Source organism: Mytilus edulis, chromosome 14 (assembly GCF_963676685.1).
Source record: "Mytilus edulis chromosome 14, xbMytEdul2.2, whole genome shotgun sequence".
Lineage (NCBI taxonomy): Eukaryota > Metazoa > Mollusca > Bivalvia > Mytilida > Mytilidae > Mytilus > Mytilus edulis.
In genome coordinates this window covers 34921656-34947474 of record NC_092357.1, presented here as the reverse complement: position 1 = coordinate 34947474, position 25819 = coordinate 34921656, and the positions used below count along the sequence as shown (strand labels likewise).

The window sequence follows — 25819 nt, the reverse complement described above, 5'->3', positions numbered from 1 at the left end:
AATGACGTCGCTGTTTTGCATGTTACGTCCCAGACGTCAAGCTGTCATATTTTCCGTCATATGAAATGCAACCTTGAAAAACGATCGGCAGCAAGAGGGTTAAGCAGCACCTGAGATCACACACAGTTATTGATGGGGTTATTCTTTAGTTAATAATGTGTTCTATTGTTAGTTTTTTTTTCTTTCTATTTAGCCATGGCATTGTCAGTTAATTTAAGAATAATGAGTTTGAAGTCTTTCCCCTTCATGGACTATGGATTTGAATACAGCAAATCAGAATAAACCCGTTACAAACCTTATAAAAAGATTTGGTATGATTGCCAACAAGAGACCAAAATGACACAGAATCTAACAATTATAGGTATCTCTAAGGTCTTCAACAATGAACAAACCCATGCTGCATAGTCAGCTATAAAAGGCCCCTAAATGACAATGTTAAACAATTAAACGAGAAAACTAACAGCTTTATTTATATTTTTAACAAGAGTGCACACACTGAAATGTCTCGCCTTCTTTTCTAATCCTTGATACTATCTTGATAGACCTAAATAATAAAGCTTTATTACAACTGTCACATAAACTCAACATTAACCAAGAAAATGAAACATTGATGAATGAACAGTTGAAATGAGGTCACGGTCAGATGAACCATGCCAGGCAGACATGTACAGCTAACAATTATTTAATATTACAAAAATATATGACTTATTGTTTATAAATAAAGAAAAAGAGACCAAAACACAAACACTTAAAACTTAGCAATGGACCGTGAAAATGAGGTCAAGTTCAAATTAAACCTGTGTAACCGACATATAGATCATAAAATATGTCCATACACCAAATATAGTTGACCTAATGCATAAAGTATTAAAAAAAATAGACCAAAACTAAAAAACTTAACTTTGACCACTGAACCATGAAAATGAGGTCAAGGTCATATGACACCTGTCAGCTAGACATGTACACCTTTCAATCATTCCATACACCAATTATAGTAGACCTATTGCATATAGTATGAGAAAAACAGACCAAAACACAAAAACTTAACTATAACCACTGAACCATGAAAATGAGGTCAAGGTCAGATGACACCTGTCAGCTAGACATGTGCACCTTTCAATCATTCCATACACCAATTATAGTAGATCTATTGCATATAGTATGAGAAAAACAGACCAAAACACAAAAACTTAAATATAACCAATGAACCATGAAAATGAAAAAAATATTTTTAAATTGATAAATGATTTGAACCTTCCGTACTGTGAGTACTTTCAGATCTGTACTTTGCGTCTTCATACATTTTTTCATATTTTTTTGGTTGTTTTAAAAGTAAGTTGTATCAATATGGTGAGTTGACCCATTTTCAATTGTATTTTAAAGTTTGTTCTTAAGTCTTGATTTTACACATGGACACTATCCATATAACGGGAGTGTCAGGTGCGTACAATTCCCCCCCCCTTTTTTCTTTCTGTATATGCAGTAGTTGCTATATCATGATTATTGGTTTTGTTGTGTACGTAAATTTGAATGTTGGTTTTCTAATTTGAATGATTTTACATTTTTCAAGTTTTGCTCATTGTTTAAGGCCATCAGGTGTCTCATAGTTGCTACCATATATAGATCGTTTCAATAGTTATTTCATCGGATATCATACCACATCTCCTTATAAAGGGAACTTTCTTCCATTAAATTAAACCAAGTTTCATACAAGAGGCTGTCAGAGGGACAGCAAACCAGATTTATTAACAGTGAAGGTGAAAATCGTCAATATCAAATTTGACCTCCATTTTTTCATCTGTCAGTAACAACATATTAAAATATAAAAAAGCTTTGGTTGAACAGTTCATGAGTAAATGCAACAACATGACTGGAAACACAACTTAACCATCTATTAAGAACCATAACTCCTTAATAGAAAAAGTGAAAATCGCCATTATTGAACTTGACCTCAATTTATCATCAGTAATAGCAATAAAAAGGCAGCATATTTAAATTTAAACTGAGTAGTGTTCTTATTTTATGTACAAATAAGGGATGTTCATAATTACATAAATTTGGTATTCTTGGCATCGTTGGATTCTGTTCATAAATAATAACATAGACAAAGACTCATTGATGCTATTGTTTATTATACATTATATTAATGTTGATATAAATATGAAATAGTCATCTTTTTTTTTCGTCTTTCACATATTTTAATTGTTGTCAATTTTACAATCAACTATTCCATGTATAGGTGAAGAATAAATACATATTCAATATAAACATTTTGTACATACAAACACAATCTTGGTAATTATCAACATTAATTACAATGAATAATCCCTGACTATAAACATGATAAATCCGGCATAAGACAGAAAAGAAGGAAAGAAGATAAAAAGCCAAAAGTTCAACTTCAATAATGCACATGCAGCAGTTTTGTTTTTACTTTACAATCTCCAAAATAAACTTTATGCTCCTCAATGCAATATGTTTTTTTAAATTTGTTTCACAATAGATAGACACAAAATTAAATTTTGCAAACCTTGACTGTTGGGATTATTTTGAAGGAAATTGAAAATTTATGTTTTATTAACCACCATATTCATGTTATTCACAGACAAATGCAATCTGGATCAATATTTATGGGTAATCTCCCTTTTATCTTTATAAACCTGTTTTAAGGAAAAATAATCCTTTACACATTTTTTTCACAAAAATCTTACAATTTATATAAAAATATATTGTAACAATCTATTCAAGAGCCTACAAAATATACAAATTGAAATCTTTTTTTTTATTTTTAAAAAGATTGAAACATATTCTATGAAATATACACATGATCATGATGATATATATATACAAAAATTAAATTAAGGAAAAAGTCAATGCATTAATTTGATATCACAGTCAACACAATTATAAGTGAGTTCAATGTTAGTCAACAGACAGGCTATTTGTACTTTTCTATAAAGAGTTTTCACAGTTAATATACAATAAAGAATTCGGCTTGGCACAATGTCATCAAGCAAGTCAAGTATCCTTTCTTCAATTTTAGGACTTCAAATTTAGTACATAGATGTATCCATTTAATTCAGATGTAACTAGTGGGTCGCTGAGAGTGTGCAATGGAATAATAAATTCTGAAGCAGTGAATCCTTGACCTTTCCAAAGTCCACTTTCCAAGGAACAATTTTGTAAACAATGTACAACTGCCCAATAACGAGTTTGTTCACTAGGGAAATTATGTTCTATTAGGAATGCAATCCTTCCAATGCAAACTTTGTTCTGTTTGTTTAAAAATGACACAAATGATGAGTCCCTCTTGTTCATTTGAGATGAAACGCCATTATATCGCACATTATGGTGTAATGTTGATTTGTTACTAACTACCAGTGAATGAATTTTTTTGGCAAAGGATGGCATTGAGGAACTTATAGTATTGTCGAAATTCTTCATTTGTTCTTGTAAATAACATGGAATCTGAAATTCTTCAACTCTGCCAATGCTTGTAAAAACAGAATCTGTGGATATGGCATTACTCATCTTTTCACAAACAAAAGCTGCAGCATTTGAGATAGAATTTGTGTTACTGGTTGCTGGCATCATTTTCTGACTCAGCATCATGTACACACACCAATCATAAATCTGTAAAATATAAAGAAACAGTTTGTACCAGATTGTACTGTAAATTTGATCTACAAACAAAAAGGAGGTTATGAATTAAGTAATATTACATTCAATAATAAGCAAAAATTGATCCCTGACAAATTTAAAAATATAAACAACAAACAATAAAATTAAAATCTACTGACAGATATATATTGTGAACTTAATTCAAGGGTCTTTTATTTAAAGTTATTCAGTTATGTTCAATGTCAGTAATAATTGAAATGTATTAAATGTGAAAGCACTTTTTTCCAACAATCATCAGCAGCCCTTTCATCATATATAAATTGTTGTTCCAACATGTATAAAATCTTCATTTTTTTGGCCTGTTTCTGTTAAGGAAGGGAAATTCATACAATGATTCCTTCCTTAAAGGAAATACTTTTTAAATGCATTATTAATAAATTCAAAAAACTATACAAAGAAAGACAACTCCTTAAACATATAAGAGACAATTTGTTTACCTACACTAACTTGAAAATATTGAGAAAGTTTAATGATTGCATTAAAAATATAATTGATTTTTTGCTTATATCCACATCTACATCCTTCGAACTCAGGTGTAAAGTTGTCTCATAAACAATCATACCACATCACTTTATATTTAAACTACAGATACAAGCAATAACCAAGAACTTTTATTTTTACATTTTCAAATAAGAAAAATAATTTTGAAAACTACACAGACGAGAAAAATTGCAATTACCACATATGTTTCCATTATGGTAGCCTCTTCGCCTCCTTTCTTTAATCCTTGTCTCGACATCCAACCATTTGCCCTTTCATATGGAAATAGCCATCTCCCATAAAGTGGTCCATTTTCTGCTATTCCATCCACTATATGATGCAAAAGGTGTGTAACCAGATTCTGAAAGAGTAAATGTTTATTACAGGATTATTATTTTCCCACACCATAATTATGATAATGATTCACATCCACAATATAGTTCCCTCTACCCAAAAACTGACTTTCAATACTTATGTAATGGTGTTGCAATAAAAAAATATCATGTGCTTTTGTATTGAAAACCTTACAATATACTAAGGCAGTTAAGTCAATGTTATGTAACGTTAAATTGAAATTTATGTTGCTCAGACATACTATTCACAACTAGATGCAATATGAAGATATTCATCCGTCAATCATGTATTACATTTCTTTGTAAACGGTAGTAGATTGAATGATAAGAAATATTCAAATATTTATATATTTCTTTATCATGTAAATACATGAAATATGTCACAATGTGTTAAGTATATTCCTTTTGTCATTCTAGCACTAGCCTATAGTTTTTAATTTCTGTGTCATTTTGTCTCTTGTGCAGAATTGTCTCATTTGCAATCATACCACACCTTCTTTTTTGTATATATATATAGCATGTCTAGATAATCATTTTGAAAAAATGATCACAAAACTAAGTACCTGTCGCCTGTTGCATTATGATAGTGTCAAGTTTGGAAAAGTCAGCTTCAAAAATTCTTTACCATGTTAACATGTAATGCATAGTGTCAGGTTGTATTTGAATATACTAGTATTTATATTAGAAGTAGCAACATAAAAATCCAAAATAAGATGCAAATATAAGATACATGTCCCAAGATCAAAAACCTTTTATAATTTACAGCCAATTTCATTGGGTGTGTAGCCAAAGGTAATGTCTTTTGTTTGCTATTTTGTTTTTGGTTTAATTAATAGTTTCATATTTTTCGATTTCATCATGTCTATGTCAAGTATACAGTATTTTGTTTTACTCATTGTTGATGACCATTTGGTTGCCTAAATTTTATTGACATCAACGTTATTTAAACTTTAGAAAATTTGTGTATACATGTAGTTGTCTCATTGGCAATGCTACCATCATGACCATATTTCCATAGTTTCAGAATATGTACAATGTATGATGACACGACTGGTCTATTAAAATATGTTAAATAAATATTTATACAATTAGGGCAGGGGTACATGTACTACTTGTTAAAGTTATTTTTAATTACTTGAAGAAGCAATATTAATTTACTTATAAATATAAGTAAATTTGTAGGATACTTATACAAGTAAATTTGTAGGATACTTATATATATACAAGTGAATTTTATTTACTTGTATAGGTAAAACAAATATTGGCTGAGCTATGTCCCTTAGACATTCAGATTTTTTACTTGTGGAAGTAAAAAAGTAATCTTATCTTCTTTTATTGAATTCTTATGATTTCTTTGCTCAAATAGAATTTTAAATTATCTGCCCTCTACAGATGTCTTTACTAATCATTTATGTGTAATTTCATGGACAATGAAAATCCCATTTGTCGGTTATCGTCAGAACACTGCTCATTTACAAGCCCCCCCCCCCCCCCCCCAAGGAGCAAATTTTGATGGCCTTGGGATACTTAAGATCTTTGACAATCTGTTTCTTTGTTGAACTAATGAGATGAAACATTGAACTTTAATAAAAAACAAAAAGGGGGCAACCTGGGAAAAGTCATTAAAGGCATGATTTTACATCTCAAAACTTGAAGAATTTTGTGGGATTGCAAGAAAAATTTACTTATACTTGTAAGTTTTTGAAAAAAATAAGGGGAGATTATTCAAATATTATTTATTTACTTATGTGTATATATTTTTTTTTACTTCTCCAAGTAAATAAAAATAACTTGTACAAGCAGTACCCATGACTGTTATATGAGATCAAATTTAACATAACATTTATTTTTAATCTGTACATACCTGTAATTTTGAATTCATAGTCCGTAATGTCCATGGTTTTGTAAAATGGAGCCCTGGAGAGATTTCTACACCAGCTGGATATTTGATTGCTGTTGCACGTCTGTCTGCTTCCTTCACAGAATCAGTTGATAGAGTCCATGGTGCTGGTGGAAGAGTCTCACTACTCATAGTTTTTCTTTTCTTTGATGGTGGTTCAATTGCAACCTGCTCAGCTGCTGTCTCTTGTGGCCATGTCTGTGGAAACCGCTGGTGATGTTTTTCACAGAGACGCACTTTTTTGGTGTCAGATTTCCCAACCAGCAGGTCCATTACATGGCTTATGAAATCTTCTATGGTATGCATTCCGTCTGGTTGCATCTGCTGGTTTCTGTCATGATAGGGTAACTTCATAATACTGTACTTTCCTTTCAGTCCAGTCGCCTTCTGAAAATTATTCTGTTGATTTCGGTTTGGTTTATTGTCAAATATTTCTCTCAAATGACGTTCTTCTTCATTGGTGTATGTGACTGGCTGCTGTTTCAGTTCCACTGATCCATTTGAGAAGCGGTTACTACTACGCAAAGGATGGTTTTCAGGAAGAAACTGTCTATTTGACAAATGAATAGTCTTACTTAGATGTTTGCAATAAATACCAGTTTCCTTGCAATAGCCACATGATCTCAAACCACTATGCCCACTTATATGTAACAGTTTTGAATACGCAGGAATGTCACATAAAAATTGCAAAAGGGCAACTTTCACTTTTACTGGTGCTTTTCGGTAGCTGTTGTATGTAGGGAATTCTGATAATTTAAGTATTTCATCAACCAGCAAATCTATGTAAGGTTCCAGTGACTTTGGTTCAGAACCATTTCTACCACTTGGTATTATTCCTACTAAAAGCATTGGACCAAGAAGTTGACGGATTTGAACAGGCAAGTTTATCCATGTTAACAAGAGTGGCCACATAGACTTTTGTGTTGATAAATGTTTATTTGGGTTCACCCCATCTGTAAAGAGTGCTAGTGGTACAGTTTGTTGTTCCTCATGATCACCAAATACACCTTTGTCTGTATACCAGTTTTTGTAGACATTGCTATCTGTAAAGTCACATAACTTTCCATTTGAATACACTTTATTCGCGTAAAGAAGTTTACACAGATTTGACGTACCAAACCATCTGTTTAGTCTTGGTGCAATTGGCATATAATGGAAAACTTTCTGACTGGAATTTTTTACTTTGCGTGGTTCTTGACAGATAGGACAAGAAGCTAAGTCACTATAATTTCCATTGTCACACGACCTGAACAAAATGCAGTCATTAATGCAGGCATCATACTTTTGTAGCGGCATTAATAATGGCTTTATCAAGCTTTTAGCTTCTTTAAATGTTGGAGGCAAAGAATTGGGTTGTGGCAAATGAGACTTCTCTGTCTGGAGAGCATTTGACATAGCTGACTTCGACATTCCATTGTTTGTTGAAAATACATAAAAATGCTGAAATACTGCCTCTAGTAATGTAACACTGGAACTTGCATATAATTTCTGGCTAAAGTTTTCCTTGAGATGGAGATTTTCATCAAATAATATGTCTGGTATGATCTGGCTTTCATCAAACTTAAAAACCTTCTGCTTGTGTGCGTGGTAAGTCTTTATATTGACATTTGATCCTCTGCATAACATACAAAAGCACTGCTTGTAACATGAACCTAAAAGAAAAACAATATTTATCAGGAATAGTCAACCTAAAAAATATGTGAATATTCATGGTCTGATTATCAGAACAGACGAACATGTTTCATACTTTAAATACATGTTGATTCATTCATTTGTACTAAATAAAATTTATAAATGTATGTCCCATTAGCACATTATCTACACTTGCTATAGTCCTTTTTCCTGTTGGCATATTTGCAAACCCAGTTTTTTTTTAATATGTTGTTGTGTTGTGTTACTGTCTATATTCATTTCAATTGCGACATGTTTTCATTTATTCTATGACAAACAACCTGTGCTTTGCTCATTGTTGGAGGACGTACCGTGACCTATAGTTGTTAATGTCTATATCATTTTGGTCTTTTGTGGATAGTTGTCTCATTGGCAATCATACCACATCTTCTTTTTTATATGTGTATATACATGTACATTAATTATATAACAGATCTAGATGAAAGAAGATTTTTATACATAAAATAGGAAATTATGTAGATGCAATATCATTCATATACATGTGTACATGTATAAAATGTATGTATAGATTGAAAACCCAATTTTATAAAACAAATTCCATTCTTTAGTTGCTCTGGACAGTTCTGAGAGTTTGAACACAGGACCTTTAGTCAATTATTTTCCTAGTTACTAGTCATGCTTGTATACCCCTTTGCAGATGTCTTGACTATTTGTTTAAGGTCATATACAGTACATTTTAAGTCTTGCTCCTATATATGTCCCAATGAGACAAGAAGACAGACAAGTCGGACATCCGCCGGACTGTAATTACCCCTGCAGTGATGTACCTGTGTAATACCTTGTTGGAAGGTCGTAAATTAATCTGTAGCTGTGATTGATAAATTTGTAATCTTACCTGTACATTTTATAGATTAATGAACGATAGCATCATGTAACATATTTCACCGTTTTAATGAATGAAATTACGGATAAAAAATATTTCAGTTTTTACTTATTAGCTAAAATATGAACATTGAAATTGTTTATTTCAGCTTAGTTAGATATTTCATCATGCTAGATATAAGTCATGTACAAAACAATTGTTATTCACTGAAAACTTTGGAAATTAATCAGTTTTAAACTATAAACTAATTTTTCTTCCGATTTCATATTCCCCGTAAGAGCCTCTGCGTTTATTTTCTCAAGTCAATCACTGGAATTTGACCTAGATCAGCGGAACCATTTTATGAAAGAATTTACGGCTGAATAAACAGAAAAGGATAATTATTTTTTGTGAATGCATAAAAAATTTCTAAAAAAGAATCATTTTAAATACACATCCAAATTGTTCAATCCTACTAACTGAATCATTTTTCAAAATCGGGGAAATAAATAAGTTGTAAAAAAAATTAATTCCCACATCTCCATACCCGTAAGAGCCTTATCATTTTAGTTTTTCATCAATCAATACACTTATTTGACCCTGGCAATCGGACCCATTGATATAACTAGTGTTTACCGTTAAGTATTTTACCGCCAATATTAGCTCGTGCTGTCGGCAGGATTTTGTAAATTGTTGTCAGCTAGAAAACATCTTTTATAAAATGAATGAGGTCAAGTTCATTTTATGAATTAATAATTATTACTGATTAATTTAATTTAATTATATAATTACGAATTTGTTTGCATCGTGTCAAAAAATTTACGTTTCCGACAATCAAACATTAGATTGTAATGCATGATTAAATTTTGATTTGCACCTGATAAGCCGTAATTCACGGACTTGTTATAGAATACTTATAATATGAAATGTTATTTAATGACAAGAAATAATATTGATTGTATGTTGTCATGTTTATATATGAGTTGTATAAAATTAATAAAATAATTTAAAACTGACAAACGTTATTTAAAATAAAATATTTATCAAATAAACGGCGTTTGTGGAGATTCACAAAATATATTTGTATTTTGAATATGCTTTTTGCATTCATATATTTTGTCAAAAACTTATTGGTGAAAGAGTTTATATGACAATAAATATTTGAATCGAATCAATTGGGTGTGTTCATTAGTCATCCATTTAAAAAAGAATTTATTAGCTATAAAAAATATATTACATCACACTTTTAGCCAAAATTTGTATATTTTATAAAATTAGCCATACATGAGAGAAGTTAACAAGAAGAGAGGTGGAGTAGAGCTAAATTGGTTTTTATTGATTGATGTACAACATTCAGACTCTTTTTGAAAATTTTGTGTAGCCCTTAAAAGGACTGTTTTGTATAGCAATAAAACGTCTTCTTTATTTCAACTTTAAACTTGCAATCTTAACTTGGTATTCTGGTGTCTGGAGTTTTCTGTTGAAATACTGTAGGGACTTGCCACTCGATCTTTCTGGAAAAATTTTCCTGGGTAAATCTCCTGTAGCTCTTCCACCTGTTACAACTGCTACTGGTAGAACCTTATAGATGTGATCAATGAAGTTGTTGCAGATTGGAATTGTTAGATCTTCTCTCCAGAAAGAATTAATGCCGTTGATGAGGTCTTCTTTTGTTTTCGGTTCTTTCTTGGTTAATCTGGATTTCAACATGGACCAAACCATTTCAATGGGGTTGAAATCTGGACTTTCCGCAGGCCAAACATTCCACCAGTTGATATTCTGTTCAGTCATGAATGCTTTAGTTGCATTTGCTGTGTGTTTCGGGTCGTTGTCTTGCTGAAGACGATGACTAGAAGGATATACACGGTTTATGAAAGGTATCAGACCCGATGTCAGTATGGGGTTGATGTAAAACGCTGCAGTCATGATATTTTCGAAGATTAATATTCGTGTTGTACCTTTTCGACTGATACCCGCCCACACATGAACCTTCAGTGGATGTTTAGGTTTTGGTAAAACCGGTGCTACAGAGTCTTTCTCTCGGTAGATAACTATCTTGTTGTTATGCAACTGCACGGAGCACTCGTCTGTAAAAATGACATTGTTAAAATGATCGTCGTTTGAAATGACCTCTCTGGCAAATTGGACCCGTTTCTCCTTGTTAACGTCTCTAACCATTTGACCGTATCTGGGTTTAGAAGCTGTGAATCCGGCTGCATCAATGACTTTTCTCACAGTTGACTTACTGGTGTGAGTGCCTTTGTCTGCTAAGATATGTTTAATATCGGTAGCTGTTCTTGTTGGATTCTCAGTCAGTGCTGTCTTCACAAAGTTGATGTCTTGATCTGTTATGTACTGAAATTTCGGTAGATTTTGGTCTTTATGATTGAAGTTTTCATACCCAATCTTTCCGTATTGGTATCGTTTGATGACATTCTTCACCGTACCCCAGGTTACATCTATACCTATTTCAGCTAACCTCCTAACAATGGCATGAACGGGCCAACTCTGTCTGTAAAGGGCAATAATTTCCAAGTTGTCTCGGTGTGAAAGTTTAAACTTAGGCATGGTTGTTTATTATCGCAATATTGAACTTTACTGATGCAAATATTTTTAGGAGCTTTTTATAAAGTCTTTCTAAAATGACATGTTAATTGTAAGGGGTACATGTATGTACTGTAGAAGGGTTAATATCGTGGTCCCACATTTGTATTTTTGAATACACATGTCGACATCACAACTGACAATTGCCTTTGGGAGTTTACCTGACACATATAAAATATGTATAATAAAGAAAATAATAATCTTATTGATTTGAATTTACCTTTCATTTATCTATTTCAATTGACTTTAAAAAAAATATTTGGCGTTCATTTATAATTTCATAGTATAACTTTATTATTTTTATTTTCCATTAAATAAACAAATTTATTTTATTGAAATTTACATGCAGAAAAATAACCACACAATATTGTAATTACTATTTTCTTAATTTACTTTTTGTTGAATAAATTAGATAATTACGTATTTTTCTTAAAAAGACAAAAAATTAATAGTAAAAAATATTAAATTTTGAATGAAATATAATTTATGTGGTAATTAATTCAATCAAATTATGTATAACCAATTAAGGAAGAAGCCAGGTTTAATCAAAATCAATGTTTAATCCGTTAATACCATTGTTTGCCCTATTATTTTTTTTTATTCCGAATATCAACTGGTTTAAGCGTAATCACACAAGCTGGGTACATTGTTAAAAATAAATTCAATTGAAAAGCTGTTTTGATCAATCTTATCTTCAAAGAATGTTGTTTTAACACATGAGTTGATATCATAAATTATCATTTAAGTATAAATATGACCGCTCAAACAATCAGCAGTATTAGTTTAACAATGTCATCCAGAGCCGCTACACGAGAGTATTCTCACTTCTTAGTAAAATATGATGATGGTATTCGTTATACCTGTCCAAGAATTAAGATTATGACCGAAGGTCGTGTAAGAGTAGGCAGTAGATACCCAGTGATGTACGGGAACAGTACCAGTTCCCCTGAATCTGCAGAAGTTATAGATACTGGTGACTATCTCCAGATGAAAGGCCTACTAGAGATGAAAGGCCAGATACACCAGTTACTCCTTCTATTCCACCAGTCATGCCTTTATTTCTTGCTACAACTCCAACAGCACCCACAACAGTAAGATCCGTACCCATGCACCTATTCGCGGACATTCCAGAGGGAGTTCGTCTGTCAGAAAATGACCTAAACCAAGCAGCAAGCAGCTCGACCACACCTGGAGCTTTTGCCGTTTCGTTATTAAAGTATTTGTTTCAAGAACTCTTTACTGCAGACAACCTGAGGGTGTATTTTTCCTATAGAGGCGGTGGAAAGTTGAACAAAAGACCACTAGACGACACCAGAAAACAATATCTACGACGATATGTAACTGCATTCTATCCAAGTGTGACTTTAGATTCAGCATACACCGCTATGGTGATTGAGAAAATCAACCAGTTTCTACGTCGTCCCATCCAACAGAAGAAGTAAATGACATTTGTGTATTGATGACAATTGATGATTTTTTATTGTGTTATCTTAATATTTTAATATTGTTGATTAAATATTTGAATTTTTGAGATAAAATAAATTATGATACAACCATACATCGTATTAATCTAGTTGATAAAATATAGACTTTGTTAAATGATAGATGATTGTTTGACGTCCAGTGGCAAGTTTTGTATATTCAGGACAAGTTTTAATCTCTTTAATGTTGGTGTTGACAATTACGGTTTTTCCGTTGGTTTAGATTACGAATTTTGGTGCCCGAAAAAATCATATTCTCATCCATACTCTTACCATTCTACATTTTGAATCAATTGAAACGAAAACCAAAATAAAATTATTCACACAACCTTGTAATTCCGAGAAGAAGAAAAAAAATACAAAAAAGACCAATTAAATTCTGCTTTTTAATCTACAAAGAAAACGATACAAAACATGTACAACTTATCAATATAACTATTATTTTGATCAGAAGCATAATTCCAAAACATTACCGGTACACATTGTATGAAAATAAATTGACCTATTTATTATAGGATTACAATACTACGATGTTTCTGTTCTACATCCGGTCATAAAATTAATTGTGTGGGAATCGACAACTTGAGTCAATTGAACACCTTGGTTTTATTATAATATAAGCATGGTATGCAATCGTAAAATTCAAGGACCAGCAAAAGATTTATAGACAACGAAAGTAATGTTTTTAAATCGTCTTTTTAATTGACATAAATATGTCGAATTCTTAATATATTTATTGCCGTAATTTTCCCACGGTTATAGTTAATAGAGTGTGGCTTATTCATGAATAATAGACTTCATGGACATAATTTATTGTGTTCTTTCCAAAATATTAATAGGCAAAACAAAATCGACTTTATTATTGGTATAAAACGTAAAAAGACATTAAGTACATTTAGTTCATGAAGTTAAAAAGTACAAATTATATATAAAAAAAATCAAGATGGAAAACAATTAAAAGTGTTACCAACAGAAAAAAAAAAAAAAATTATCTCACACGACAAAACTAAAATATATTGTAATAAAGTTACATTGTACAATACATCTATATCATTTTCCGTCAATTACATCAGAATTAACATAATCATCATGTTTAAAAACCATTACCTGGTTTACACAGGTAGATAAAAAGCGTTCAACCGTAACAGATCGATTAACACGTGCTGGTCTTTAGTGTCGGTTCAGGATGAAAGGGGTCATGTAGGTAGCTGTACCTGACAAATAATTGATTTATGACTGTCGGACATATGTCCGAAATGTCCGAGATGAGATGACGGACATGTAAGAAGTCCGACTATCGTCGTAGTAAGTCTCTAAATGTACTGTAGATCTCTTTCACCATCTGGGATTGGAAATGACATAGAACCTCATGGACAAGATTTACATGTGCAATAAAAATGGCAGAATTTGCTGAGGAATTGAGATAAAGAATCTGATTTTTCATTTAAAGGAATGAATTTATAAGATTTTAATATTTTTGATTGATTGTTATAATTTTTTTGTTTATGTATTCATGTCATGAGATGAAACCTTGGATTTAGGGATTGTAAAAAAAAATTACAAATTATAAGCAATTAAGGGGAGATTATTCAAACCTTAAAGAAAAATTTAACCTAAAAAAATTACTATATATACATGTATATAAGTATATTATTATTTACTTCACCAAGTGAATACAACATTTAAATCACTAGTACAAGTTAAGTACCCTTCACTGCTGGTTGAATTTAGTTTTCTACTTTTCATATTTTTAAGTTACACTAGTATTTCACAAGTCACAGAACAAAAGTCAGTTTTATGATAAGTTTTAAAATATTTTTTTTTTTTTTTTCTAGATCTCTAATTATTAATATGCCATGCCAGCTTCAATAAATATCAAAAAAATTGTTATGAAAACAAAATATTAAAGAGGCATACGGTATTCCCTAAACATGCTAAATGGCTTCATTGCATGTGCCTAGAAATAAATCATTAACATGATTAAATTTAATAAATTCTCATTTAACAGAATCAGAATAATTTATTATAGTGTCACATACTAATATAAAACACAATGAATACATATAATTACATAATATGCAATTAAAAATTATTAAATATTACAATTAAAATATTGGTACCCAGCCAAATTACTGACTTATGAGACACTTTAAAAATATCACACATATTATAAAACAATTAAAACTAATGTACTAAAATATTACTATACACAATACCTTTAACATGGCTTATGAAATGTATGAACAATATCTTAAACTTAAAATGGAATTCATGTAAACACAAGAAAATAATTCAAAATCTTTTTTAGAACAACTATTTTATATAAAATTATATTTTATTTTATAGATCCTTATCTTAATATACACATCAAGTTAAATTCTACAGAATGTTTTTATTCTCAGTAATCATAAATAAAGGTTCAGTTCAATAAGTCCCGTTTTTATCTAGTTATAATTTTAATAAATTACAGCCCCAAACTTATACACAGTTAAAATAACATCCTGTTTATTCTTGTTTATATATCAGAGTCCTGTGTATTTCCTTTTCAAATTTCACTGCATGACATGATAATTCATCATGTCCATGTTCAATTGATTACACAAGATAAAAACTTAAAATGTGGATCAAAAGCATCAGGTTTAAAAAGAAAAAATACTTTCCCATAGATGTCTTTTCTAGAATTTAAAAAAAATGGCAATAGACTTAAAATTCATATAACAAAATGGCTAAACTGGCCAAAGCTAAAAAATGCTTTCAGAATGATAACAAAGTGTCTTAGCTATACAGTATTCAAGCATTGTACACAGACTGTAAATATGAAGAATCACTGACTTTGTCAAATGATTTTTTTTAACAAGACCTGAAGTACATGAACTAATTTGATTCTAGAATAATATTGAGCTCTTGGAAATTGATAAAAATATATATTTAGGTTACTTTCATAGCAATTACTATTCAAAAGATATATACATGCATTCAGTTATAAAAGTTTAGCAACACCTATTTCTAAAGCGATATATTTTCAAATAAGGCCACACCAATTTAATTTCTTGTTCTATGGATTTTTGGAGTCCCAAAATTGGGGCGAGCGAGGAATTTGATAATTTTAATAAAAAAATATTTAATTTGAAAATTTTTGAGGCGAAGCTTGAAAGTAAATGCGAGCAATTATAATTTTTTTGTAAACATAAAATAGTAGGTTTTGACAATATTAAAACTTGATTTATCACTTGCACTTTGACATTTCTTTAAAAAATGAAGTAAATGTACATTTATTTCCCCCTGCTTACCAAGAAATTATTAAATAATTAGAATTGCTATATGTATGTGTGCCAATTAATGAGACAATTCTTCATCCAAGTCATAATCAGGTTAAGAACAATTTTATAAGTATTCCTTTTATCACAAATGTTTATGAGGGGTCAATATAAGTTATAATGTATTTTTTTGTAAATAACACTTTTAAGTACATGCATGTGAAGTACAATAGAGCTCATATTTTCCTAAAGAACTATATATCTATCTGGTATTAAATGGTAAAAACATATCCAAGAGTTTTGTGATACTCCTGGACCTTAGCCATGTTAACACCATTTATTTAATATTATTTAAAACAAGTGGACCCCTCTAATTGTTTCAAATACGACGTATTTCTCCTCTTCTTAATCAATAAATTCATTTTTTTTCAAATGATTTGTATAAAGATAAAAATGCAGGACAGAGATAACAGCTAAAAAAAATGTAGGACAAAATTTTTCATCCTAGCCCCCCCCCCCCCCCCATAAAAATCAAATGGTAGCTCCTTAAGGGACCCCAATATTATAAATGTACTCAATTCGAACAGGAATAAAACCAACTATCTAATATATAAATATATACAAACAGGCCAAATTATTAATTTCTACAGTCAGATGGTCAGGCTGATGCAGGAGGGAATTGTTTTCTTATATAATTATAAGGAATCACTGAAACATGACCCTTGGGTCAGTCAGCGTGCCTCTTCTTATGAAGAGTTCTGGGGCCCCCACTGTTCCTAACCATGTTAACATATATATAACAATTAAATGCATAGCTGACACAATATCATAATTATTCAAGATTCAAATACCTGTACTGTATGGGTTTGGATTGAAATTAAATTATTTATGTTTGTGACACAAACTAAATAGGTCAAAGATCTAAAAAATCCAATTGTGCAATTCAAAATATACATACATAAAAAAAACATAAACCAACCAATAAATTGTGCCCCCCTCCCCCTTTTTACTGTTATTACCACCAACCTAAATCCAAGCCTCGATTTCCCATTTGTAGCATGGAATCTTGTACAAATGTACTTACAATTTTATAGAGATCCATACACCTTATTAGGTCACAAGTGATAGATTGTCTGGAAACTACAAAAATGTTTGTTTTGGTCCCTCTTTTGCCCCAAGTATTCCTGCATGTTAGGGACAATTACCCTAAAATCAATCCCAGTCTTCCCTTTGTGATATGAACACTTTTCATGCTTATGGTAAAATTTCAGTGAGAGCCTGCTTGTGCTTGTTTTTGATTTTGAACATTCTTGTAAAATTTCATTAGAGATCTTAACGTACAGAAACCTAAAAGAGGGCCTATAACAGTTGAAGTGTTATATAGAGAAAAAGAAACATGTTTTTTTATTTGTGTCTTTGCATGGATACTTATCAATCTAAAAACTGTGATACATGAAACAAGGGGCAATATATTATATTTTTTTGGCTAACTTAAATTAGTGTATACAAGTTCTTGTGACATTAATATTATTGTCTTTAAGTACACTAAACTATAGATATAAAACAGTTCATCGGTAGTTTGACAATCATGTGCCTTGTATATATTTATACAATGTATACATGTAGTACACTGTACACCCATGTTTTGATAACAGTTATAACAGAAAACCACTGTGATCAAATCAAGTACTGTAAAATACAAGTACCTAAATATTACAATAGTTTTAACGTAAAGAAATAGTACTTAATATAAAAAGTAAATTTCCAGTACTGCATGTTTTTAGTACAGAAATAGTACCTATGCAAAAGTAGCTGTGTAGTCCAAATGAAATTTTACTAATCTGGGGCATCGGACTAGTGGTTATAACCGTGCAGACTAGATACATGTAATTGCCTTCATCCTTCTCATTCCAAGTTTGGTGAATAGTTGTCTTATTGACAATTATGCTGCATCTTCATTTTATCATAATTATAAATTTAACTTAGAAACATGATAAATGGGACTTTGCAATTTTTTGTTTCAAAGTTGTTTTCTTTTCTTAACTAAGACATATATTGTTTTACATTTTTAACAGAGTACATGTATATACAAAACGTATAAACCAAATGCTTACAAGTTTATTCTCCCTACATTCAAAGATTTGTATAGTAAATACAAATCTTTGATAGACATACTACATTTAATTTTTGGGATGATTATTAAAAGATTCACTGCACCTCTAAGTTAATGACTTTTGAAAATAAAAGGAATTTTCACAAGAACACTGTACATGAACTGATTTCTTGCTATAAAAAAACATGAAAAATTTCAGTATAAATAATAATATTAAACATCTACACACGTCAAAAACACATGTCTTAAGAGTCGCCTTTGATGACTGTCCGTACATGTACAAAAAATGTAACAGTACCACTATTGAAGTACTGTAATATCTCAATACAGAAGATGTGGTCAACTGGTCTAAAGCCCTTGATATGAAGCTAAGCAATTGGTGTTGTAGTGTATCAAAGGTGCGAGTTTGAAGTCCACTAAGGGACAGACAAAAATATGTCAGCATTTGTATCTATGACAAGTTGTGTATGTCTCATTGTTGTGAACTAATGGGAAATTTAACAATTTTTTTTCACCCTAAATTAAATCTGCTTTTCTTTCCCATCAGGACATGCAAAAATTAAGAAAAAAAACATAAAGTACATGTACATGCTGCAATAACATGAATAATGTGAAGTTGCATGAGCCCAGTTTCTCTTGTGGTTGTAATTTATTTCCTGTTTAATTAATCTGTCTTTATAAATTATGCATGTACATGTATCACTGTATAGACTTTATATAAATAAATCTTTGCATGAACATATCACTGATTCAGTTTATATATTTTTTTTCTTTTTATTAAGTACACATTTGTTTATAACAGCTACATCACTGACATTAAACTGGTTTAATGGGGTTGACTGACTCAGAGTTCTAATTAATTAGACATAAAAATAAGACAAAACTTTTATAAATAATATTGACTTGTCAGCCATCTTGGACATCCCCATCACAACATACACAAATTTTGAAAATGAGGCATCATCTAGTGATCATACAAACTCATTTAATACCTTATTTCTTTCATTAAAAGTATTAAGGGATTATAAAAGAAATCAAAACAATACAAGATATAATAAGGATGCTTATTATTACCAATGACAGGCATCAATGTAGATGATCTAATTAGCAAATAAAATATCAAAGGAATTTACTCACCACTGTTTTCTTTTTCAAAGTCCATCATCAAAGACAAAGTTGATACAACAACACAAATTATAAAGTACTGTCTAAACATCACACTTTTATCATCACATATTGTCTACATCACTTATTATTTCTTTTCAAATTCTTAATTAAACAAAATCAACTCAAATTACACTTTATGGTTTCAATCACACTAATCACATACTAACACTTCAAAATTTAAAACAATACATTTGAAATATATGCATAATTCTGATTGGTTAATGTTAATCTAATTTGATTGGACCACCAATCATATAATTTGTAACTGATCATTAACTTGAATGAGGCTTCCTGATTAAATTTTAATTAATTTACTCAAAATAGTTTAAAAAACAAATTGAAATAAAAATAAAATACTTTAGAAAAATACATATTCAACTACCAAATTTTACTATGAACACCACTTTCACCACCAACATGAGCAATCAGCAGGGTATGTGGACCCCTAACCAGTTTGTGATGCCAAATAGTTATCAACCAGCTTACACCAGACCAAATACCTCAATGGAGTGCCCAGTTAAAGACTGTTCCTGTGAGTGCTGCAAGAACTCACAGAGAGGTACACCTTGTGTTCGTCAAGCAAATACCTTAAAGTCAGATGCATCATCCCAGACAGAAGGTGTGGACTTCCTAACTCAAAAGCCATCAGACAACAAGGTTTACTTCAAAAGAGGAACATTTCACCATAACCTTGTACAAGTAAGACAGATTTTACTTTATAAACAGTATCCCTTCAGAATGTAAAAAAAAAGTTAAAAATGAATTTATTTGTCCTATCTAAATATATATAAGAGAAAGAATGTTAGCGTAGTGTCACATTAACTTAAATGGTACAGTTAAGATTTGATGCATTTAATTCTTAATACTTTATAAATGTTTTGGCTTAATGCAAGGAGACATTCTTTCCCCTATATTATTCTATTTCATGTTAATCACTTTAAAAATGATTTCAGCATTAATGGAAACTATATACATTGGTCCCATGTATAGATCTTTACTTTTAACATGTTTAAAAAGTCTATTCTAAGGCTTGATATTTGATCTCTGTTAGTATTATAAGTTGTTGTATATATATATATTGTCTGATCAAATATGTTACACTATAATAAATTAATTATTTATTTTATTTATATTTATTTTATTTTATTTAATATTTCAATTTACATGCATTATTGACTGTTATTACCTTACAACCTACCCATTAAATCATGTTAAATTTTTAATTGACAACCAGCTTAAATTTAGTATAATTCACCATCCTCATATATATAATTAGTTTGTATATTATAAAAATGTCCATGCATTAAAAGTTTTTAAAAGAACAAATAACATTATTCATGATATTGTTTAAAACTCAAATATTTTTTGAAATGCTATCCCTGAACATGCTAAATGCAAGTTACAATTTGATAATCACAATAAACACTGTATAATCTTGTGATGTTTTCTAATTTATTTTTGTTTGAAATTCAACATTTCATCATTTTTTTTCTTTTGTAGAGAAAAATCAGTGATGTTATTAGCAAGTATGAGTTAACCAGCAAAAAGAATCTGTTTTTTGGCAAAGCAGTTATTGAGGTCCTGACTTCTTTTCCTGGCCTGGAGTTCTCCACAGAAAACAGAGATAAAGTGTGTCAACGTGTTGCAAAGGCCATTAGATGGAAAAAGTTCTCAGTCAAAAGGTAAGTTTACTTTTTAATGCCATAGCAATGCAAATTTTACTTCTGATGAAAGGGATTGCAAATTTCAAATTTTATTTAAGTTCAAAAGCTGTGGAGTAAACATCAATTTCAGAGACAGCAAGCCAACAACACATGTTTTACATAAGAAAATCTTACTTAAATAGTTTTAATTATAACAAACATGTGTTTATATCATATACATATATAATCAACTTAGATTAATATCATCTGTCATTTGTTTGAGAAGTGCTGTATATATCATGTATATTATTGCCTCTTGCACGGCTGTCCACTCAATATTTTGTCTATTTACCATGTTTACAGTGAATTGTTTTAATAATTAAAAATAGTACTGATGGTGAGTTTAAAAACCTTTTTTATTAAACAATGTCATAAAAAAAGCAGTAAGCAATATATTTCTATCCTTGTTTTTCAGAAAACTCAAAAAGCAGGAAGTACACAATGAAGTAAGACCTGATGTGCCAGTAATAGCAGATATTGTTCCAGAACCCAGAGCTGACAGTCCACAACCAGCAAGTCCAGTGGCAGGCCCTTCTGTGCCACTTACACCTCCAACTGTCCAACCAAGCCAAAGGTATATTTAAGACTGCATCACACTTATGATCACTTATTCTAATACAAATTTAACTAATATCATTAATTGTTTTTATTTAAATGTTTAGCCAAAAAATCCACAAATATTAATACAATGACATCATATTAAATGAGAATGACAGAACTCAATAAAGTGATGAATGGGAATAGTATTTTTTAATATTCATGGTAATTTAAAAATAAACAATTTAAAGATTTTTTTTAATTTCCAATGACCTAAAGTGAAATGAAAAATATAGTAAACAATGCATACCAAATATGATAATGTAACAACAAAAAAGGTTCTGATGAGAAGCATCAAGTTTTTTAATCCAAATACACTGTATAAAGAAAATATTTGCAATTATATGTATGTAGTCAAATATAGACGCATGATACAAGGGTGATTAAACTTTGTAATTCTGTAATTTTATTAATTGTAAATTGTAACTAATTATTTTCAATTTACTTTCAGTGACTTAGATTCAGATGATGACATCCTTCTGATCTGCCTCCAAAAGAACCAGCAAGACAAGGCAACAGTATAAACATTGTTTAAAATAAGTTTTATTTATTGTGTGCTTTTATTTATGATAGAAAAATATTCATGTATCCTATGGTGAAATTCATCAAATTTGTTTTTCTTTTTATTTATTTATGAACCTGTGGTTAATTTGAAGAAAGTATATATATTATATATTTCATGTCATGTACATTAAGCATGTGATGTCAAATTAAACTATGATCAATGATGACTTTATGATTTTATTGTTTAATTATAGTGTGGTTCAGGAGTTTTGTGTGCCTTTACAGCATTATACAATCATCTTGTATCTCAATACCCCTGATAGTTTCATTTTCAACCCTCAAGGCAATAAACTGTAGTGTTATAATCCTTTAATACCTAAGGGTGCATATAAGAATTCCAGATTATTACCTTTAAAAAAATCCTGTTTATTACCTATTCAAATTTCGTGTCTGTATGGTGATGATTGAAGTGATTAACAACCTTGACTGGCTTTTTTGTCTGTATGTGATGATTTCTTGCTCAGTATTATATTGATTATTTTCTATATCATGTTACAATTTATTTAACTTTTAATACAAATTTATTTATTCTAAACTTCTCATAATACTTTACTATCATTCATAAAGAGTGATGCTTATTGAGATACTTATTTGTGTTTGTTTTTACTCAAATATGCAGAGTTAAAATAAAACATTGACCTGACATGTAAAAAAGGAAAAATGCTGACCTGACAGAAGTGAATGAACATGTTAAATGAAAAATACAGTATATCAATCATGTCAATAATACTTGTACATCAGTGTACATCAACCAAACAAAAAAAGTAACCAATAATACATGTAGAAGTATACATGGTATATATAACTATAATAAAATGACCACCACTTACATCTTATAGCTACATTTTGTACATGTATATATATATAAAAATTCACATATTTCTTGTTGTGGTGGACCATACATGTCAATATTGAAATATGAATAAAAGGAGATGTTAGGTATAAATGCAAAAGACTACAGTCCAAAAACAAAACTAACAAAAAGTCCTTTGAAATTTGACTTAGAGGGAACAATCTACACATGTATGTAAAATATGTTGCACGTGCAAGCACACAAGCATCTTTCTTTCATTATGTATGTCACACAGGATTGTTTACTGGCATAACTACAAACGTTTTGAGGACAAACATTTATTGTTCAGATTTTCACATTTTCAGCGTCTTCCTTTTTTTCATAAATTTTGTCCATTAGTCTCTTTACTTAAGACTTTATAGTGGCGGATCTATAACTTTGCCTTAGGGGGGCACTCCGGTTATGCTTCAATGATTCCCTATGTAATCAACCAAATTTTCCCACGAAAGAGCTAGGGGGTCGGGGCCCCCAGGATTGGCCTATAGATGCTTTATCACACAGTTATTGTCTTTTCTTCAGTTTTTAGCAAATGTTCCTCTTTGTCATTTATTCATTTATTCTGCACTTTTAATTATGTCATATTATTCTCTATCCAGTTAACCCAGCCCAGACCCTCATATGATTGTGATCATTACTTTTGAGCATGTTGAGTGTGCAAGACTTCCTTTAGTTAAAATATGGGGTCAATAATTAATTTGACTGCACATGAAAGTCAGGAGTGCACTTAAACATGATGAAGTGACTAACAGTCATTTCATATTATTTATCGCCATATCAGCACATGGGGGGATAAATAGGTGATTTTCCTATTTTCAATTGTATTGTACATGTATATATATGGTCAAATCATATGTTTTCGTACTTCATATGAATTAGTACTATGCATGTATTTTCAATGGAAATTGTGACGTCATATTGAAAACTTTATGAAAAAAAAACAATGAGATATATGGATAGTATTTCTTGAAAAACAGAACATAAAAATATTGTGCTGTGTGCTGACTAGTCCAAATAATTATGACGTTTGGCAAGGCTATTTTATTTTTTTTCTGGGACGCGAGAAAAAAAATAAAATCGCCTTGCCAGACGTCATAATTATTTGGACTATGCGCTGACATGAAGGGGGGTAAATGGGGGGAGGGGGGGATAAATAATGCATTTTCCTCAAAGAAGTCCCCTCCATGGGCTGCCTAGTTACATGCTATTATGCAGGAGTGCGCCTTTTAGAACTGTGATGGATGAATACTGTTTTAAGAAATATAAGTGCACAAAAACAGTTCAAATCCTGGTTCCGAATAAACTCGTAAATGAAAAATGATAGCCTGTTGGGTATACATATCGTTTAATTATACTTACCAAATACAATTCCCGGCTCAGCTTAAATTTTGGTTCTATGATATGTATCTGCCCGCGAACAATGCCATAATTGATCATAATATTATGTGTAGATGCACATGCGGCAGCGGCAAGCCGACCGACCGACAATAGTTAAGTTACTGTAATTAAAGAGTCAAATAAATCGTTTACGGTGAAGAATTATTTCCGTTTTAGATGTCATCATTTTTTTCAAATATAATAAGTTCTTAATCTCTCCTGCATTGTTGTAAAATTCTATTCCTAATATTTTATCGGAAGCTTCTGGTATGATGAAACAAGAACTTTGACATAGTCTACAGCACAGAATTCGAATAAAACAAAGACGGAATATATTTTAAGTTGGATATGTCATGGCAAAAAACGGAAAATAAAATTATAATACAATAATTCATAATAACATTAATTATATATGGACCATTTCATAGCTGAACCAAATAGTGTATATTATGAGACTAAATAACTTGAACTGTTTAAAACGCTAAAATATTTGTTTTAACAAGTACGGACTGTGACAACCGTTAAAAGGTTTGTTTTAAACATTTCCCGACTGTGACAACCTTTAAAATGTTTGTTTGAAACATTTAACAACTGTGACAACCTTTAACACGCTGTAATAAACATTTTATGACTGCTACAACCTCTAAAAAGTTGTTACAAACATTTTAGAACTGTGCAAACTCTAAAAACGTTGTAACAAACACTTTACAACTGTCAAAACTCTTAAAACGTTGTAACAAACATATATTGACTGAATCAACTTCTGAAAAGTTGAGACAAACAAATTTCAACTGTCCCAACGTTTAAAAGGTTGGGACTAACATTATACAACTGCCACAACTTTTGAAAAGACTGTAGCAAATAGTTTTTGTCTGTGACAACCCCGTAAACCACTGCAACAGTTTTAAAATGACTGTGGGTCACAATTTTTGTTTTTCACAACCCCTAAAAGTGTTGGGACAGACATAAATTAACTGTTAAAACGAAAAACGGCAACTGTCACAACCCTGACAGTTATTATCAGTTGATTTGACAGTCATTTATGGTCTTATACAGACACAGACAGGCGTACAACAACTGTTACTGGTATGGACAGTTGTTTTTTCGTCCAGTAGTGAATGAAAGACAAAAATACGCAAAAAAAAAACCAAAACAGCAGAACAACACATTGGCGGATGCCATAAGTACTGGACTACGC

General features: G+C 30.8%; 3 protein-coding genes and 1 long non-coding RNA gene across 4 annotated transcripts; 2 read left to right on the top strand and 2 right to left on the bottom strand.

Moving 5' to 3' along the window:
- Positions 1 to 2174: 2174 nt before the first annotated feature.
- On the bottom strand, positions 2175 to 4587 carry LOC139502530 (uncharacterized). The gene is made up of 2 exons (XM_071292026.1): positions 4361 to 4587; positions 2175 to 3633 (listed from the first exon to the last, which is right to left on the bottom strand). Exons 1-2 carry the CDS (start codon positions 4418 to 4420, stop codon positions 3040 to 3042), a joined length of 654 nt encoding a protein of 217 aa, XP_071148127.1. The 5' UTR covers positions 4421 to 4587; the 3' UTR covers positions 2175 to 3039.
- A 1776-nt stretch (positions 4588 to 6363) lies between these two features.
- On the bottom strand, positions 6364 to 24734 carry LOC139504147 (uncharacterized). Its single transcript, XM_071294207.1, has 2 exons — positions 24604 to 24734; positions 6364 to 8066 (listed from the first exon to the last, which is right to left on the bottom strand). The coding sequence occupies exon 2, from the start codon at positions 8038 to 8040 to the stop codon at positions 6364 to 6366; it is 1677 nt and encodes a 558-aa protein (XP_071150308.1). The 5' UTR covers positions 8041 to 8066; positions 24604 to 24734.
- On the top strand, positions 12619 to 12954 carry LOC139504146 (BEN domain-containing protein 3-like). Its single transcript, XM_071294206.1, has one exon. The coding sequence runs from the start codon at positions 12619 to 12621 to the stop codon at positions 12952 to 12954; it is 336 nt and encodes a 111-aa protein (XP_071150307.1).
- Positions 20964 to 22393, top strand: LOC139503202 (uncharacterized). The gene is made up of 3 exons (XR_011659060.1): positions 20964 to 21212; positions 21649 to 21807; positions 22282 to 22393. It is a non-coding gene; the product is annotated as an uncharacterized lncRNA (long non-coding RNA).
- Positions 24735 to 25819: the final 1085 nt, after the last annotated feature.